Raw genomic sequence first — 18,590 nt, 5'->3', positions numbered from 1 at the left:
AAAAGCACTGCTTTGCTGACAGGTAGCATCAGTGTTAAAAAGCAGCAGTGAAAAAAACTGAGGAAACAAAATAGGTGAGAGAAAAAAAGGTTAGGAAGACCTAAAAACATACTTTGTTAGAAGTGCAAAGGAGGTCAGTGCTAGATGGAGGGAGGACCTGGAGGTTGAAGCAAGAGTGGGCTGAGCAGCTTGAGCCCAAGGGACATGGACATAATAAAGTACCCCTCCTCCTTGACTAGAGAGGAAAAGGTCCCCCCCTAGGCCCTGCAGGAAACATGTTAAGTACAGTAAAGTACAAACAGCAAATGAAAACCACCCTGTAATCCTACCTGGAGATAACAACTGCTGACATTTTGGTTTATGTGTTGATATTTTGGCAGTTTTCAAGAGAAACTCTCGGAGAAAGTGCAAGCATCCTGGTTTCATGCTCATCAATTCAAAAAAACTTTGCTAGAGTTTGCAGTTGCTTTTACACTGTAAATTTTCTATATTACACACCAGCCCCTCTTTTCGTTTATTTTTCTTTCAACTTTTCTTCATTTATCTTATTTTTCTTTCAACTTTTCCTCATTTATCTTAGTAAAATGAACTTTGAACAGTACTCAAATAGCTCACGGATTCATCAAAAGAGCAGCAGTAGAGGTTTCTACTGAATAAAGCAGCAGTACATTCCTAGTGCCTGAGGGCAGTGAGGAAATCAGGATGAATGGGAACTGGGAGGGAGTGTGAGGAAGGCTAGATCCTGCCAGTCCCGGAGCACATGGCTTCATGCAATCTACAAAACTGAGGGGTGAAGCACTAAGCTCTTCTCACAAGCAGGGCTTGCCATTATTTGGGGGTTGATATTCATTCTGGCAATAGATCTTAAACCTACTCCAATGCAGAGAGCAAAAGTGAAAAACTTTAATGGGTCCTCTTTGAAGTTATCCTATCCACATAGCAAGAATAGATATTATGAAAAAGAATCAAAGAAAAAGAAGAGATGGAGAGGGACAGAAATCAGAGGAATAATAGAAGAAAATGTCCCAGAACTGAAGGATATGAATTTCCAGAATGAAAAAGTCCACTGAATACCCAGAACAACAGTTGAGGAAAGACTCACACCATGGTATGTCATTAAGAGATTCCAGAACATCAGGGACAGAATATTCTCAAAGCTTCCAGTAAGAGAGGGGGAAAAAAAACCCAATAAAATGAGGTCTCATAAAAAAAGGATTTGAGTTGCTATGTCTGTAGAGCAATTACAGATACCAGATTGTACAGCCATGCCTTCAAAATTCTGAGGGAAAATTACTTCCAACCTAGAATTCTGCAACATTTCCAAACTATCAAACAAGTGTGTGGGCAAATACTTCTTAGGAAATAAAGATGTAAGCCAAGAAATGGGACATGGGTGACAGCCCATGTTCCTGAATGATATACCTGGATAGTAGTTCTCCATAGGAAACATCAAGTGACACATCTGAGCTCACAGAAAAGGTTACTGGTAAGAATGTGACAATTATGTTTGAGCATCTGGAAAAAAATTAACGGTATGTAGGTATGTGGGGAAAAAACAGGCAAAGGTCAACCTAAACACAAGAGTGGAGCTGAGACAAATCATCTAGCTCAACAGGCCAAACACTGGAGGGAGAAAAAAGCAAGAAATAACATATCAAATGATTTAGAGGGGTGCCTGGGTGGTTCAGTCCATTAAGCGTCCGACTCTTGATTTTGGCCCAGGTTGTGATCTCAGGGTTGTGAAACTGAGCCCCAGCTGGGGCTCCATGCTGAGCACGGAGCCTGCTTGGGATTCTCTCTCTCCCTCCCGTGCACAGCCACGCACTCTCTCACCCAAAATAAACAAAAATTTAAACAAAAAAAAAGAAAGAAAGAAATATGAAGATAATACCTAAGGAAAGTAAAAGAATAACTGAGGGGCTACCTCTAAAGAATGAGATTATGAGGTGGGGAGAATGGAGGGAATGGCTTTTTTTCCCCATTAAGTCTTTCAGCACTACCTGACTCTTTAAACCATACACGTGAATTACTTTGATAAAAAACAAAATTAAAATGGGGAAATGTTGCCTAGTATACTGGGATCAGTAGACTCCAGCGTGGATTTGGTTTTCTTTCTTTTTTTTAATTTTTAAATTTTTTTTTAGTGTTTATTTATTTTTGAGAGAGAGAGAGAGAGAGGGAGACAGAGACAGACAGCGAGCGGGGGAGGGGCAGAGAGAGGGAGACACAGAATCCAAAGCAAGCTCCAGGCTCTGAGCTGTCAGCACAGAGCCCAATGCGGGGCTCAAACTCACAAACCACGAGATCATAACCTTAGCCAAAGTCAGAGGCGCTCAACCGACTGAGTCACCCAGGCACCCCTGTATTTGGTTTTCTAACTCAGTTACACTACAGCTCTCCTACTAACTGCTAGTGGAGGTTATTTTCATTACCCTAACAGTATTATTAAACACTTACAGCATGTTCCAATTATTAACTGAAAAACACACAAACAACAATCTACTTTAACTTATTGTTCAAATTTTCAAATAATGCAGAAAATAGGTTTATTCAACTTAAGCAACTAGTTGTTGCAAATACCTTCTTAAATTTCTCTAGGGACCCTGACATCCTCCGGCTTTTCCAACCACAAAGGTTGAACAGTCCCTCAATTTTCCATTGTTCATGTTCTGGAAACATGGTTTCCATGTTCACCCTTCCAATGTATATTCCTTTTCCCTTAAGATACTCTGTTCATCTTCATTTATATAAACACCACAAAATACATATTTCTTCACAACTGAAAATACTCTAACGTAATGATCTTATTTTAACTTATAATCATGAAATGCTGACTAATAATTTGAATATCTTCTACATGCTAGGCACCATATATATATATTGATCTCAGCACTTACTGCAACAATACTAGGTTAGGTAGTATTAATTCCATTATACATATGAAAAAACTGAAGCTGAGGAGAATTAACACTTATAAATGGCAAAGCGTGATGCAAACCTCAGTCTCTTTCTAAAAATACCAAGCTGCCTTACTTCTAGCAAGCACTGGGATTTTAGAAATCATCATTGTTCACCCCACCTGCTTTTTGGGGTGTGCAATTTAAGGTCCGAAACACTGAAGTGTTATCACCTAAGTGGCAGAATTAGACTAAATTCCATACCCCTTGATTCTTACCCTGTTTAAGACCTTTTAAACAAATCTATACACCTGGTGCTATACTGTATGCAGGACATACCTAATATTTTTTGAGCCTTAACTATGTGCTAAACTCTACACGAGTGCTTTAGCCCACATTAACTCACTTACTCCTTACAGCAGTCCTAAGGCAAGCATCATCCACGTTTCACAGGGTAAAAAATCTAAAGAGAAGTAACCTGCACGAGGTTACACAGCCAGCAAGTAGCAGAGCCAGGATTCCAAAACCATCTTTCTGACTCCCAAGTGTAAGCTCTAAGCCAGTGTACCAAGCACCTTTAAGGTACAGGCCACACATCTCCTCTGAATGCCCACAGTTTTGTTCTTCTAATTAAAAGAATATGCATGATATGCGGACTTTTCTTGAATCCCAATTCAAACAAATTAACTATTAAAAAGAGAAATCCAACTGAAAATGTGTCAACTGCTTGCTTGATGATACTAAGAAATATACTGAAAGGGTGATAATGGTGTGGTTTTGGTAAAAACCAGTGCTTACCTTTTATAGATACATACTGGCGTCTTTACCAATGGTTTAAAACCATCTCAGAGATCAGGGTAGGGTGGAAAACAAGAGTGGCCCTGTATTGGCTGGTTGTAGAAACTGGCAGATGGAAACATGGGGTTCATTATATTCTCTACTTCTATAAATGTGTGAATTTACAATTAAGAAAAAAAATGCAAGCTTAAAAAAACCTGAGAAAAAACATTTTAACCATATTTGGGAAACAGAGCTATGAATGATTTTTTCCCATCTTTTTTTGTTACTATTTTACACATTTTTTGTATTACTTTTATAATGGAAAACATAAAATACACTTTTTAAAGAAATTCTCTATCTTCTAAAGAGGCAGAGCAAAACTGCCCATAATCTAATTAGGTCAAAACATTGTGACAAAAGCATTCCCCATCTCTTCATCAATTAACTACTTTTTACAAACTTTTAGAAGGGCCACTTTGTAAGGATAAGTATGATCCTTAGATATAAACTAGCTAAGAGCATAAAGGCACATAAGAGAGAAATAAATTAGAAGCGGACTTAACAAACATAACTGATAATACAATTCCTCCCAATAGAGTTTGGGTCCAAGCCCTTGATTTTGTAACGCTGACCTTCCTAATGGTCAAAAAGGCTACAGGCTAGGGATCCCCTCAGCCTAAGGTGGAGTCAGGTGGGGTCAGCCTCAGCATCCAGGCCAGTTGTCCTCCGTGGGTCACCTCCAGTTTTCCTCCATGAAACAATTATTTCCACACATACCATGATATGGAAAAGTTTGGGAAGACTAGTTTAAGCCAGACCTGTCTTGAGCATCATTCAAGAGCCGAATAAAAGTACAACGAGGGGTAGGAGGATAACGGAATCTCTAAAATGCTGATATGGAAAAAAGAACTAACATCCAGAGTATAGGTTATAACACAATGTTTTAGAAAACCACTGTTTTCTAATATATATATATATATATATATTTTTTTTTTTTCCTCTATCTGTACTCTCTCTTATGCTCCACTTAGGAAATCTTAAGGTATATTCCAGCACCAAAGAGGTGGGTGACCCCCAAATATAAATGTTAGCTCAGTGGCTCTGGCGACAAGAGCAGAATCCTGATTCTCTGTGCTTATGCTAAATGTATGCAACACAAGTCTGAAATAAATCCTGTTTGTTAAGAAAGTACTTAAGTGTCAATGGAAAATCTTCAACGAATCGAAGCTTAGAGCCCAAATGACTTGGTTCACAGGAGCTGACCTGGGACTAGTACCCAGATCTCCCAGCTGCCAACAACTTCACTTTCCTGGACACCTCCAGGGAGCTCCTGCTAATTGCTTCCTTGAATCTAAAACCATAAAATGATATCCACATACTTCCTGCTCTTGAGGGAACTGAATTGCTGGTTAATCTGCAACTAGCAAATCACTGTTTAAGGAGCCAGAATCTACCTTCATGCCACTAATCAATCTTCACTTTGTGATATTTAAACACAAGTTCCTTTATTAGTCACTGTTTGTATTTGTGAAATAAAAAGGTGACCATGTTCTTGCCCAGCAGGAAATGCCCTCAAAAATGAATTATCAAGTGCTTCTTTATATTTTTTTAAAAATTTCAAATGTTTATTTATCTTTGAGAGAAAGAGCGTGAGAGCATGCAAGCAGGGGGAGGGGCAGAGAGAGAGGGAGACACAGAATCGGAAGCAGGCTCCAGGCTCTGAGCTGTTAGCACAGAGCTTGATACGGGGCTTGAACTTACAAACAGTGAAATATGACCTGAGCGGAAGTCAGACACTTAACCAACTGAACCACCCAGGTGCCCCTCAAGTGCTTCTTTAAATGGTTATTTTGGGGGAACACATTATGACATACCAAAATCTATGCAAAAAAGTCATGTTTGTACTCTCTAAGAATGAAGATACCACCACACCCCTCTAGTAGAATTTGCTTCCTTGTATTGAGAAAACAGTACAGACTGCTTCCTGTCTGTACAGAAAGGAGGCAATATAGCATTAAGATACAATATAGCATTACAAAAACAAAAGACAGAAAATGTATTTGCATAAGTTCTTGTATATGCAGAGAGCGGCTCTACTTTAAATGACCAAATGCCTAGACTCCTAGGAGAAGCATTAAGATCTAACTTCTGTGCCCATATTGGCTAAAGTTGTACTGTGAAAACAAGCAAAGAAAACCTTTGAACTCTTCAAATATCTTACAGTTACAAAAAGAAAAACCTGAAAGTTCCTTCTTCAGAAAAAAAGTGACCAGTTTTTTTTATTCTTCAGTATTATTACAGTTTGTACCTTGGGTTACCCTGAAACCCAAGAACACAAGCTCTGTTGTCACCAGCATTGACATCTGAGTTGGTTCATTTGTTTCGTGCTACAGAATGCCAATTCTGCAAGAACAGGTGTCATTTCTTGAATGCCAAGCAGAGGTTAAGGCAGAAACAGCCCTTACACAAAATTATAAAAATACCATACCTAAAACAAGTTCATAATTAACACAAGGATCTGAATTTAAATCCTGACATCCATATTTCAGAGTCCTTGGAAAAGGAGGCTTCATGTCCCTAACTGAAATTAATCAAATTTGAACCCGCATCTGGAGAATATCAGTAAAAGATAGTAATTCTCACCTTTTACAGATCTATGTCTTACCTGTAAATGTGAAGAAAAAAAAAGAAAAAGAAGAAAAGTTGTTTTCCAACCTCCCTCAGGATTCTTCAAATTTATATCGTGATCACCTGTCTTATTACAGAAACATACACAAGCCTTCCTTCCCATTCTTCATACATTTACTCCCACACTTCCATTCTTCAGGTCAAAAACTGACAGAAAGAAGACAATTCGAATGTTCAGACACATCTAACACATGTCTGTGATGCATGCAGCCAACTAAAGAATGAATATTTGTGAGTTTACTCTGTGCCAGATGCGGGTTTCACAACGAAAACATGAGCAATCCTCAAGGGACTCAGGCTTCAACAGCAGCTGCCAATGATACATCCTGACCTGTATTCAAAAGCAATTCAAACTCAAAGAACAGTACCGTGTAGGGGAAAAGACCACCGGATGAAGCATAACCTCTTTACTGATCGTCTAGATTGAAGTATCCCAGCTGATTTCCCCGCTATCAAAGCCTTCCTCTCTTTAATCTGTCCTGCATTCAACTGCCAGATTCATTTCTAGAATTCCAACTTCCAGGAGTCTCTCCTGCTCAAGAAGCTTCAAACACTCAATACTTATCACATCTAGTTCAAACTCTTCTTCAACTTAAAGTTTTCCATAGGTTAGCTCCACTTACTTGTTCAACTTTATTGCATGCCCAATATGGCTCCCTTCTGCCCGTCCCTTTCGAAGGGGCGTAATCGCAAACCTAATTCCACTACCTACACTAATTCCTCAGGGAACCTTCATTCTAAGCAATCTTAAAAATTGTGTCCTCTAGTGTCGGTACAGATCCATTGGTTTTACAAACAGCTCTTCGGAACTCGCCACTAGGTTTCTTAACAAATGGCAGGTATGTCCCGAGATACTTTTCCCATTATCACCCCCAACCAGATGTTCATCTTTTCGGCCACCCCCGGGGTGAAGTCACAGGGAGTCGCTTACAGTTTGGGCATGAGAGTCCCAACACCGCACCTTGTTAAGAGAGGGAGAGAGGGTCTAGGGCGGTTGCAAAGTAGGGAGGGGAAAAAAAAAATGAAGGAAGCAGCAAAGGGAAAGGAAGGTGCGTGCTCTGTACTCTATTTTCAGTCTTTGGAAGGAGCAGGGAGAGCGTAGGGGGAGAGGAGACTCCAAAACAAACAAGCAAAAAATGAATTCTTGAAGAGTAACATAAGAAACTCAAGGTATTCCCTAAGGAGGAAATACGGGCTGGGGCCCCTGGGTAACCGAGGGGCTCCCCATCATCCCCGGGAGAGAAGGACAGGTTACAACCTGAAACAAAGAGGAGGTGAGGGGTGGAGAGGCTACAGAGATCCGGGCATCTCCGAAGGTCGAACGGCAAGGAAATGAGAGGTGACACGACGCGTCCCTCAGGGGACTCGCCGGACACCAGGGATGTGGTTGCCAAGAGGGACGAGGTAAGCGCCCAAGAAGGCTCTGGGGCGAGCGTTTATGGGGCATCGCTTCCACGGGGCGCGGGGGCGGGGAGGTGTTCGTGAGTGGGATATTCTCGCAAAGGGAGAAACGGTTCCCAGTGCAATGCTCTCCGAGAACAGAAACCCCAGAGTCGTGAAAACGTTAAAGCATTGATGAACCGGCATTTCCCAACCCGAGCCTGCCTTCCCAACACACTCACCGAGTCTCCTCCAAACGCCACCGCTCCAGCTGCAGCTACCGGCCGGCGCAGCCGCACTCTGCGCGCACCGTCCCACGTGACTCGGCCGAGAGCCCGCCTCACGCCCACGTGATCCCGAGAGCCCGCCCATCCCCTCCTTCGCCGAGCCCCTCTTTCGCACGTGGTCTTGGCTCGCCCCTCCCTTTTTGACAAGATGGCGGCGCCCAGCTGTAATGCTCTCGGCCTTTGGGTGAAGGGTTCCGGGCAGTGTTTAGGGAGTCTTTTCATTCTCGCCTGCCAGCCATTTTGTTCCTCCGCTGCTGCGTCTGGGACTCTGAATGCCCAGAGGTTAGCGGAGAAACTCCGATCCCAGAAACAGGAACAAAAGACGAAGAAGCAACCGGTGAGTTCGAAAGGACCACAACTCCCAAGAGGCAGCGCGTTAATTGGATTCCTGGGCTGGAAGTGAGGTAGGAGGGTCCTCTGACAGCTGTTAAGCAAATGTGGAGGACATGTGGGAGAATGGGGAGAAAGGGAAAGGGAAGAGGTCCGTGTCTTCCTGCGGGCTGTGTCTTTGGCTTCTGCCGGCCTCGCTCCTGAACCCTGCGATGGGACAAATTAAGACAGACGCGCACCGCTGCTCTCAAATTATTCGGGGAAGGCGCGAGTCCAATGCAGAGATAGTCATTCCCAACCTAGATTCTCACCCAGGCTTATTGAAGATCTTCACCAGGCTTTTCCTGTCGCTCCTTCTCTCCCCGTAGGTGCCCACAAACCCTGTTCAGCGGAGAGTGCAGGAACTCGTGCGGTTCACACAGCAGCTGCAACGAGTCCACCCCAACGTGCTTGCTAAGGCACTGAGCCGAGGGATTGTGCACCAAGACAAGGATCTCGTGGTCATCAATAAACCCTACGGTCTCCCCGTGCATGGTAAGGACCACGTGAGAAGGAGAGGGGTGCTGCTGGTTCTGTTTTCGCTACACCTATGGACAATTCGGACACATTACTTGTGGGGCTTCTTGAAGCCTTGCATTCAAAATAATTAAGCTTTGGGGGAGTACTCTGTAAGACACTACATATATATATATATATATATAGTCCTGTATGAGGCACTACTGAGGATACTGGGATATATAGGTCAGTCTCTGCATTACAAACATTTGGCAGTCAGCAGTGATATATGGAATGTGCCGTGTGTAGACCACCACAGGGATTTTTATAGAGAGATACTAAGGCTGTGTGGTTCTTGTCTTCATGTTGTTTTCCATCAAAACTGAGAAAAAAGAAATGACATAAGAAAAAAACAGGACAATATATTAAGGTTCCCTTCACTTCCCCTTTCGATAGTGACACCACTATATTTTAGTCTTTGTTAACAATTTTCCCACTTTCACTAATTTTCATAAATACTGTTTGTATTTTCATCCTGTAAATCTCTTATGGGTAATGTATTCTGATAGTTTATTACCTCTGTAAGTAGGAGTATTTCAATATAGTGGCTCTGAATTTGCTTCAGTTGTCTTTTTTTAACCAGGTTGATTTAATGCACAATTTTGTTCACATGATCCAGACAATAATTTCATCATTTAAGTCCAGATCAAGAAAAGCATTCTGTCTTCATTGAACAAAGATCAGAAAATCTCAATCCAGGAGCCCAAAACTGCAGCATAAATCAGTCACCCACCTCAAGCCCTGAGTGGAGACAGAATAGTCTTAGACAAATCAGATCTTTTACTATGCATGGCAAAGATCAAATAGGGATCACCTAAACATGCAGAAGCTCCAATCACAGAAACCAGTATGAAAACCGGTAAGAAAATGGAGCTCCAGCCAAAGCAGAAATTAAACTGCTCTGTAGACGGGCCTCCGCTACTAAAAACATACTCAGGACCCACGCACCCACAAAGACATATATAAACCTGTGTAGAAGATAACTTTCTTTAAAGATGTCGTAGAAATTACAAAATATAGAAGATACTCATGTTGTTATAAAATTCAGGTGCCCAAAAATACATAATAAATTATGCATTCATAATATATTAAAAAGGAATTAAAAAACATATGAGGTGTGTGTGTGTCGGAGTATGCCTAACAAAACCCCAAGATGCCTAGAACTCGATGGACAATGAAATGTTTTTGAATAACTGTTGAATGTAGTTGTCTGAGACAGTTGGAGTGTGACCAGTGGAGAGTGATAGGAAAAAAATGCACTTGGGAAAGGGATGTGCTGGAGGAAAAAGCATAGTTGAACTAGAAGAATGCTTTTTGAGGAGGTGTAGATAAAAGCATACAGAACGAATTAAGTCAGACATTGCCATGTGTTTTGTGTGTTTTCTTTTTCACTCTTGATCCTTCTCATTCTCCATTAGATAATTATTATACAGATATTTGCATTTTATAGATGAGAAAACTGTACCTTAGAAAGACTAAATAATCTGTTCAAGCTCAACGGCTACTTAGGCATAGAATAGTTCTGAGAAATGTCTCACGTAAAGTCCCGTCTTCTTTACGGGAAGATGTGATGCCTGTAATACCCCAGAAGAGCTTCACAGTCTTGTATGTATCACTTGAGTTTACTTGGCAGAGTCTCAAGCCTTTGTTTATATAGTGAAATATCCGACTTCCTCATTTTGATTGCTGATTTTATTGCGAGTATTCAAGTAGGTTAATAAGTATATATATGTCTGAGGAGAAAGCCACATGCTCTGGGACATTGCTTCTCAAAGTTTAATACGAGTGTGAGTCACGTGGACATCTTGTTAAAATGCAGATTTTGATTTAATAGTCTGAGTTGGAGGCCTGAGATTCCTTCCCAGCAAGCTCCCTGGGCATACTGATGTTGTTAGTTCCTGGCCCACATTTCAGTAATAAGGCTCTAGAAAGCACTGACTCTTTTCCCAAGCAGAGTTCTTTGGTGGGATCTTTTACTAGCCACTAAAACCTCTGATTCTCCCCTTCTTAGGTGGCCCTGGGGTCCAGCTCTGCATCAGCGATGTATTGCCTATCCTGGCAAAAATGCTTCGTGGTCACAAGGCAGAGCCATTGCATCTGTGCCACCGGCTGGACAAGGAAACCACAGGTGTAATGGTGTTGGCATGGGAGAAGGAAATGGCACATCGAGTTCAAGAGTTGTTTAGAACCCGTCAAGTGGTAAAGAAGTACTGGTATGAAGGCCATCGCTGGTGGTAGAGTTGGTATCAATGAGGGCATCCTTTTATCTCTTTGTTCATTTGTACGGAAGGACCTCCTGTTAGGAGAAGGCACTGTGCTAGGACCTGTGGGCATATGAGGAGTGTAGGAAACAGACTGAGTGCTTAGCCTATTGGAGTCTGATAGAATAGTGGTTCCTAATTACGGTTGTACATAAAAATTACTGATAATTATTTACAGAAGTAACACATGATTTCATTCCTGTAGTGAAATAATCAAAGATCAAGCAAAAAAACTCCTGGAGAATCCACCCACTCTGTCATTCTAGTCCCTTCCCTTGGGATAGTTTGGTTTTTATTCCCCTGGTCCTCACCCAATGCGTTTATGTACATGTCTAGTATATACAGTGTGATTGTGTATTACATTGTACAGTGTCCACTGTACTTTTATTATTTTTTTTAATGTTTATTTATCTTTGAGAAAGAGAAAGAACAGAGCACGGGCAGTGTTCTCACGAATCATGAGATCATGACCTGAGCTGAAGTTGGACGCTTAACCAACTGAGCCACCCAGGCGTCTCTACACTTTACTTTTCTCACTTAACTGTCTTGGAGATCTTTCCACGTTAGTACATTTAAGTTTACCTCCATTTTTTTTTTAAAGTTTATTCACTTATTATTTTGGAGAGAGAAAGGGAGAGAGAGAGAGCTAGAGAGAGAGAGAGAGCACATGTGCACAAGTGGGGGGAAGGGCAGAGAGAGAGGGGGGGACACAGAATCTGAAGCAGGCTCCAGGCTTTGAGCTGTCAGCACAGAGCCCGATGTGGGGCTTGAACTCACAAACCACAAGATCATGGCCTGAGGTGAATTCAGACACTTAGCTGACTGAGCCACCCAGGAGCCACACCTCCATTTTTTTTAATAGAGGAAAGATACATGAACAAAACTATAACCTACTCCTGTCCCCCGTCTGCTGAATTTTCTTCCAGAGGCAACCAGTATTCTACTATCTTGTGTAAACTTCCAGAGTCATACCGGGCATGTATAAATGAATTATTATATGGCAATGTATTTTGCACTGCTTTGGATCCTGCTTTTTTTCACTTGGGAAATATATCTTGGAGAGCATTTTGTGTGTGCTTTTAGTTAATTTTTATTTTTTTTTAAGTTATTGTAAATTTATTTTGAGAGAGAGTGCACAAGCAGGGGAAGGGCAGAGAGAGAGAGGGAGGGAGGATCCGAAGCAGGCTCTGAGCTATCAGCAGGGAGCATGATGGGGGCTCACACCCACGATCCATGAAATCGTGACCTGAGCTGAGATCAGGAGTCTGAAGCTTAACCGACTGAGCCACCCAGATACCCCTGTGTGTACATTCTGAGCTCTATAGTATTCTGTTGTATGGCTATATCATAATTTCCTCATTAATGGATGTTTGGTTAACTTCCCATTTTTCTGAGCCTATTGCAAAGAATATGTGAGTATATTTTTAAGACAGATTCCTAAAGATGGAATTGCTAGGTTGAAACATTTAATATTTGAATGTTACTACCCTTAGGTGGGCCAGGTTTTCCTCCCAATAGAGTAGTGAGTACCCACCTCCCCTTATAGCTGACCAACTCATTTTTCAAAGGTTTGCCACTCTGATGAGTTAAAAAAAAAAAAAGTTTTCTGTTTCTTGTGTACCAGCAATGTTATGCCTGCATGTTTATTGGCTTCTCATGTTTATTGAGTTTCCTTTTCTGTGAGCAAACTGTTTATTTCTTTTGCCCAGTTTCTGTTGGATTGCTTATTACTTTCTATTTGATTCATGGGTATTCTTTTTATCTTTTGGATATTAGTTCTTTTGGTGTTACAGATTTCGCAGCTACTTTGTGGTGTTGGGAGCCTTCAAAAAATCTCTGCTGAGGCCCACCCACAGAAGCTCCACAAGTGACTCTGATGAGGAATTAAATGTAAGAACTGCTGTACAAAGAGATTGTAGATAATGGAGGAAGTTTAGCAGAGTAGCTCAGAGCTCAGCAAGATCTGTGTTCGCCTGTCAGCTGTGCCATTTAACAGCGGGAGTCCTGAGGCAGGTTATGAAACTTCTCTAAGCTTTGTCTGTATATGAAAAATGAGAATAATGGAGTTGAGGAGAGAATTAAGTGAGACAATGCATGTAAAGCGTTTTGACCCAGTATGTAACTCATAGTAAAAGCTGAAAGGCAGAAAATTGAGGCTATTTTCATGCATATAAGTAATCCAGATGTTAAGTCTATCAAAAAGTGTTATGTTATTTGTGAAAATTGTTTATGAGAGTTTAGAATCACTAACCATTCTGAGGATCGGGCTTCATGGAGGAATTGAAATCAGTTAATTGTGTCTTGATGAATGAATAGGATTTGAAAGACAAGATGGAGAAACGTGTTATAGATTGTACAAACGGTAGGCACAAAAGGATAGAACATGCAGTCTAGTCTGGAGTGGAGAATGGTGACAGATAACGCTGGAAAGTTGACTGGAACACAGTTAATGCTGACCTTAAATATTAAATACCAAGTGCAGGAAGTAGGAGTTAGAACATAGTAGGCAACCAATTAGTATTTGCTGACTTAACTATGATAGCAACTTGTTACAGTTACTTGTTTGAATCTTCTAACTAAATTTCGAATTCCTTGAAAGCAGGGATTTTTGTCTTGCTCTTCTATACAGAACTAGTACCTACCTAAATCAGTGCCTCTTTACATTCACTGAATGTGGAGCGAGCGAACATTAGTAATGTTAGGTCCTTAGGAAGAGTGAGCTAGCAGTTAAAACTCAGTCTAAGTGTGATAAACTATGTCAGAGAACAGCCCAAACTGCTACCAACCCAACGTGAGGAGTCCAGGGTGTGAAATGTATGAGGGTCAGTCAGTGATAGGCCACCAAGTGCCCAGGAGGATTCCTTTGTGATTTACCTGGAAGATGCGTAAGCAAGGGGACAGATTAGAGAGTCTTCTACCCGTAATGAAAGGAGACCTCCAACAAACGTGATCTGGAATGGTTATCTCGTGGTGGTAGTTGCTTCTGTGACCTTGAGCACGGAGCACAGTTCCCCTGGTTTTGTGTATCTGGCAAACCTGGCAGGAGCAGTTCTGTGAATTCGTTTACTTGTTCATCCACTTCACGTGCAGCCAGAACTTAGCCATCTTTTAAAAACCAAGATACCTGGGGGCTCTGGGTGGCTCACTCGGTTGAGTGGCTGACTCTTGATTTCGGCTCAGGTCATGATCTCATGGTTTGTGAGTTCGAGCCCCGCATCGGGCTCTGCACTGACAGTGTGGAGCCTGCTTGGGATTCTCTCTTTCCCTCTCTCTCTACCCTCCCCTGTTCTCTCTTAAAAACAAGTAAATAAGCTGTAAATGGTAAACAAACAACAACAACAAAAAAAACCCAAACAACTGGGATACATGGGAGCCTGGGCGGCTCAGTAGGTTAAGCATCCAACTCTTGATTTCAGCTCAGGTCGTACGTGATCTTACAGTTTGTGAGTTTGCACTGTGCTGACAGTGCAGACTCTGCTTGGGATTCTTTCTCTCTGCCCCTCCCCTACTCTTTCTTTCTTTCTTTCTTTCCTTCCTTCCTTCCTTCCTTCCTTCCTCCCTCCCTTCCTTCCTTCCTTCTGTCTCTCAAAATAAATAAATAAACTTAAAAAGATAATAAGAAAAACCAGGATACAAAACCATATTACCCCGATTTTGTTTTAAACTATAAATATTCATTTTTAAAGGCTAGAATGAAAGAGCATGCTACTATGATAAATTTTCTATTGTTTTATCCCAAATATTCTGTAATTAGTAGATATTAGTAATTAGTATATATGTAATATTACTTTGGTAGAAAAACGGATGTGTTTGTATCAAGCTCTCAGGCTAAGTGCTATCATGAGAGGTCATTTGGGATGCTCCCGTCTTAAGAACTGACCACGGAAGGTCCAGTGCTAACGCCTCTAGCCAAATCCGAGGAGTTTCCCCTTCACCTTGTGGCTTAAGTGAGGGTCTGTGTGTCACTCCCAGGGCCATCGCTGTGCGTGTCCCGGTACCCTCAGCGGGAGTTGTGGATATCCCCATCGTTGAGAAGGAGGTGCAAGGCCCGCAGCAGCACTACAAGGTGGGTGAGCTGTGGCCCAGAGGGATGGGTTTTCTGCTCTTCCTTTGCGACGTATCTTGATTTTTTTGGTTTCAGATGACGCTGTCCCCAGGCTACCGCATGGACAATGGGAAGATGGTGAGAGCACGAACGAGCCGGAACGCGCATGTAGCTGTGACTCAATACCAGGTGCTAAGCAGCACTCTGTCCTCCGCCCTCTTAGAGCTCCAGCCAATTACCGGTGAGGGGCCACTGTTGTGCAGTGGGATCGGTGGGACAGCGAAACCCCAGGGCCACCCAGCTCTGTCCGGGGCCTTGTGCTGGACTCTGCCCTTCTTCTGAGCAGCTGGTATTGTGGGAAGGCTGGGAGCTCCAATGGGGATGATTGTTGTTTAAAAAAAAAGGAAAGAAAGAAAGAAAAAACACTAGGTAGCAGAGGGATATAATTAGTTCGGTTATATTTATTTAAAAATTTGCAAAAATGATTTCTCAAAAAACTAAGCATAGAATTACCATTCAGCAATTCTCATGGGTATAAACCCAAAAGAATTGCAAGCGGGTATTCGAGAAGATACATGCACACCAGTGTTCATAGCAGCATTATTTGCAGTAGCCACAAGGTGAAGTCAACCCAGATGTCCACGGACAAGGTGAATGGATAAACAAAATCTGGTCTATACATATGATGCAATATTATCCGGCCTTGACAAGGAAGGAAATTCTGACACGTGTTACAGCATAGATGAACTTCATGCTAAGTGAAAGATGCCAAACGCGGGAGGACAAATATTGTATGGTGCCATGTATGAGATCCCTAGAATACTCAAATTCAAAGACCAAGTAGAATAGTGGTTACCAGGGGCTGGGGGGAACGGGGGCAGGAATGGGGAGCTGTTGTTTAATTGGTTCAGAGTTTCAGTGTGGGAGGAGGAAGAAGTTCTGGAGAGGGATGGCGGTGATGGCTGCACAACACAGTGACTGTACTCCGTGCCACAGAACCGCACACTTAAAAATGGCTAAACTGATACATTTTTTGTTCTGTATATTTTGCTACAGTGAGAAAATGTGGAAAGCAATACTATTTAGCATTATGTAATAAAGCTAAAAAAAAAAAAAAAAAAAGCCCAGGTTATATGTGGTGGAAGGGGAACCGTGGAGGGTGGAGAGGGGAATTTAGAGGCTCAACGGTATGTATAATGTTTGCTCCCTGGTAGCTTACAGTTTGTTGTTGTTCTTTATACTTTATTGTAGGTGGGGCTTTGCCAGTTTTACTGTGCTTTGATTTAACATGGTTGGAAGTGGTGGTATGGTTTCTGTCGCTCCTCAGGTTTTCTCTCTTTTTTTTTTAAAGGCATAAAACATCAGCTTCGAGTTCACCTGTCTTTTGGATTGGATTGCCCAATCCTTGGTGATCACAAGTACTCAGACTGGAATAAGCTGGCCCCCCAGGTGATACTGGTTTGACCCAAGGTGCAACAGATAAGGGGGAGAACTTAATGCTTTCCCCTTGTTAAGCCCTGAAGTGAGTCACCACAAGGCTGTGTAAGTTCCCGAGCTTATAGAGAAACAGCCACTGTTCTTATGGAGCTGCACCATCTGTTAGCAAAACCTTTGTGCTTTATTCCTTAGTCTCAGATTTTGTTAGGAGGTCGGAGGCAGGGGGAGCAGACTTTCTGAAGGCTCTGAGCAGCCTTTCACGCTATTGCTGAAGAGCTTTTTATCTCTTGATGTTACAGCCTGTTCTCTAGGAAGGCCAGAGCATTGGCTGATACGAGCTTCTCTGGTGTGGTTTTTCTCTTACCTGGGTTCTGAACCTTCCTGGCAATGTCCCTGACGGGCTGTCCACCACTGTGTCTTCCAGGGGGTTAGTGTTGGTTCCTTTAGGTGGAAGGCCTCTGGCCCTGCGTGCTGCTCAAGGATGAGCCATTGGCCTGGCTCTCAAGAAGCTCTTTTGTCTTTGTACAGAAGCTGTCTGTCGGTACCCTGAAGAAGCTGGGGCTGAAACAGGCGAAGGCCCGCCACATCCCCCTTCACCTGCATGCCCGCCAGCTGGTCCTGCCAGCCCTGGGGTCCAGGAAGGAGGAACTCAACTTGGTCTGCAAGCCTCCTCGATACTTTCTGTGCTCCCTGAGACGTCTGGACTTACGGATGCCAAGTCAGGATCAAAGTGGGGACGATGAAGCTGGACGTCTGAGAGCACAGTGAAGACCCTTGGGCAGTTTGGCCCCTGAATTCTTCACTGTTTAGTGGACTCTGCTAGCTTCTCGCCGGGGACAGACTCCAGAAGGGCCAGGTGCTATAAGTGGAAGAAACCCAGCTGCTTCTGGGCTTTTACTGGACACTGAATATTTACCAATGCTCTGGCCATTCTCTGGAAGAGCTTGCGGGAAGTCTCCCTGCCAAGATAGAAGAGAGCCCGGGACCGGGCCGATTGGGTCAATGATCGGAAAAGGAGAACTACGGCACGGAATCTGCTCAGAAACTGGTTACGTCCAACAATAAAGTTCTTGATCTATCGGGAAGGTTCCTGTGCTTGGAAAGAGCCTATAATGGTTCTCTAACTGATAGATTCAGAAGCAGTGAGTTACTGTCCTCATGGACAAATGGAGCAGAACCTTTCTGCTCCATTTGCTTAGTCTTGCATTTTGTAGACCCGTGTCCTAGAATGCAGGGTGCTCTGCTGCTGGAGCCCAGGAGCCTTGCTGCAGGAGTGACTGGAGCCTGCGAAGGGGTGTTTGATAAGCAAGAAAAGCAGATGTAAATGGCAGGCGAGGTGTGAGGCCCCGGTGGGGAGCACACGCACCATCCAGAGAGGGCAAGTGTTAGCTCCAGCTGGGTGTTGCAATGTGGAAACAGATTCTCTAATTTTTTCCAAGAAACCCAGATACACTTGACCCTTGAACAGCATTGAGGGGTTTGGGGGCACCGGCCTCCCCCCTGCTCCGCTGCACAGTAAAAAATTCACGCATAACTTTTGATTCCCCAAAAACTTTACTGATAGCCTACAGTGGACCAGAAGCCTCACTGGTAACAGTGGATTAACACATATTTTGTATGTTGTATATATTCTATACTGTATTCTTTACAATAAAGAGGGAAAAAAATGTTATTAAGAGCATCATAAGGAAAAGAAATACATTTACAGAACTGTACTGTATTTATCAAAGAAAATCCGTGTGTAAGTGGCCTATGCAGTGCAAACCCGTGTTCTTTGCAGATCAGCTATGTTTATGTGAAATCTCCAAGTATATCACTCACTAAATAAGATTTGTAAACAAACACCTGTCCCCAAACCCAGGTGGTCACAAACATGGTGCCCTGTTTGGCTCTAGAACCCCTTCTCTGGAGATGTGCTTTCCTCTTTAAT

General features: G+C 42.6%; 2 protein-coding genes across 5 annotated transcripts in view; one reads left to right on the top strand and one right to left on the bottom strand.

Annotated features, from left to right (window-relative positions):
* The window catches only part of FAM118B (family with sequence similarity 118 member B), a 48,591-nt gene extending 40,514 nt beyond the window's left edge, over nucleotides 1–8,077 (bottom strand). For 3 of the 4 annotated variants that reach the window (XR_006297308.1, XM_043579768.1, XM_043579769.1), the window contains exon 1: nucleotides 7,988–8,077. The gene's annotated coding sequence lies outside the window, so the exon portion shown is untranslated. The remainder of the gene's footprint in view (nucleotides 1–7,987) is intronic. The other variant, XR_006297310.1, reaches the window with a different exon arrangement.
* Nucleotides 8,078–8,154: 77 nt separating this feature from the next.
* On the top strand, nucleotides 8,155–17,745 carry RPUSD4 (RNA pseudouridine synthase D4). Its single transcript, XM_043579762.1, has 7 exons — nucleotides 8,155–8,369; nucleotides 8,731–8,896; nucleotides 10,929–11,130; nucleotides 15,151–15,244; nucleotides 15,320–15,464; nucleotides 16,575–16,672; nucleotides 17,189–17,745. Exons 1-7 carry the CDS (start codon nucleotides 8,181–8,183, stop codon nucleotides 17,426–17,428), a joined length of 1,134 nt encoding a protein of 377 aa, XP_043435697.1. The 5' UTR covers nucleotides 8,155–8,180; the 3' UTR covers nucleotides 17,429–17,745.
* The last annotated feature ends 845 nt before the right edge of the window (nucleotides 17,746–18,590 follow it).

The sequence above is a fragment of the Prionailurus bengalensis genome, chromosome D1 (genome assembly GCF_016509475.1).
Source record: "Prionailurus bengalensis isolate Pbe53 chromosome D1, Fcat_Pben_1.1_paternal_pri, whole genome shotgun sequence".
Lineage (NCBI taxonomy): Eukaryota > Metazoa > Chordata > Mammalia > Carnivora > Felidae > Prionailurus > Prionailurus bengalensis.
Note: the sequence above shows the minus strand (reverse complement) of the source record. Positions and strands in the feature narration are given on the sequence as shown.

Bases quoted from the DNA above. Each gene is read 5' to 3' on its own strand.
- RPUSD4 (XM_043579762.1), top strand. From the start codon at position 8,181: ATGGCGGCGCCCAGCTGTAATGCTCTCGGCCTTTGGGTGAAGGGTTCC. The intron at 15,465-16,574 runs GTGAGGGGCCAC...TTTTTTTTAAAG, and splicing joins AGAGCTCCAGCCAATTACCG to GCATAAAACATCAGCTTCGA. The intron at 16,673-17,188 runs GTGATACTGGTT...GTCTTTGTACAG, and splicing joins GGAATAAGCTGGCCCCCCAG to AAGCTGTCTGTCGGTACCCT.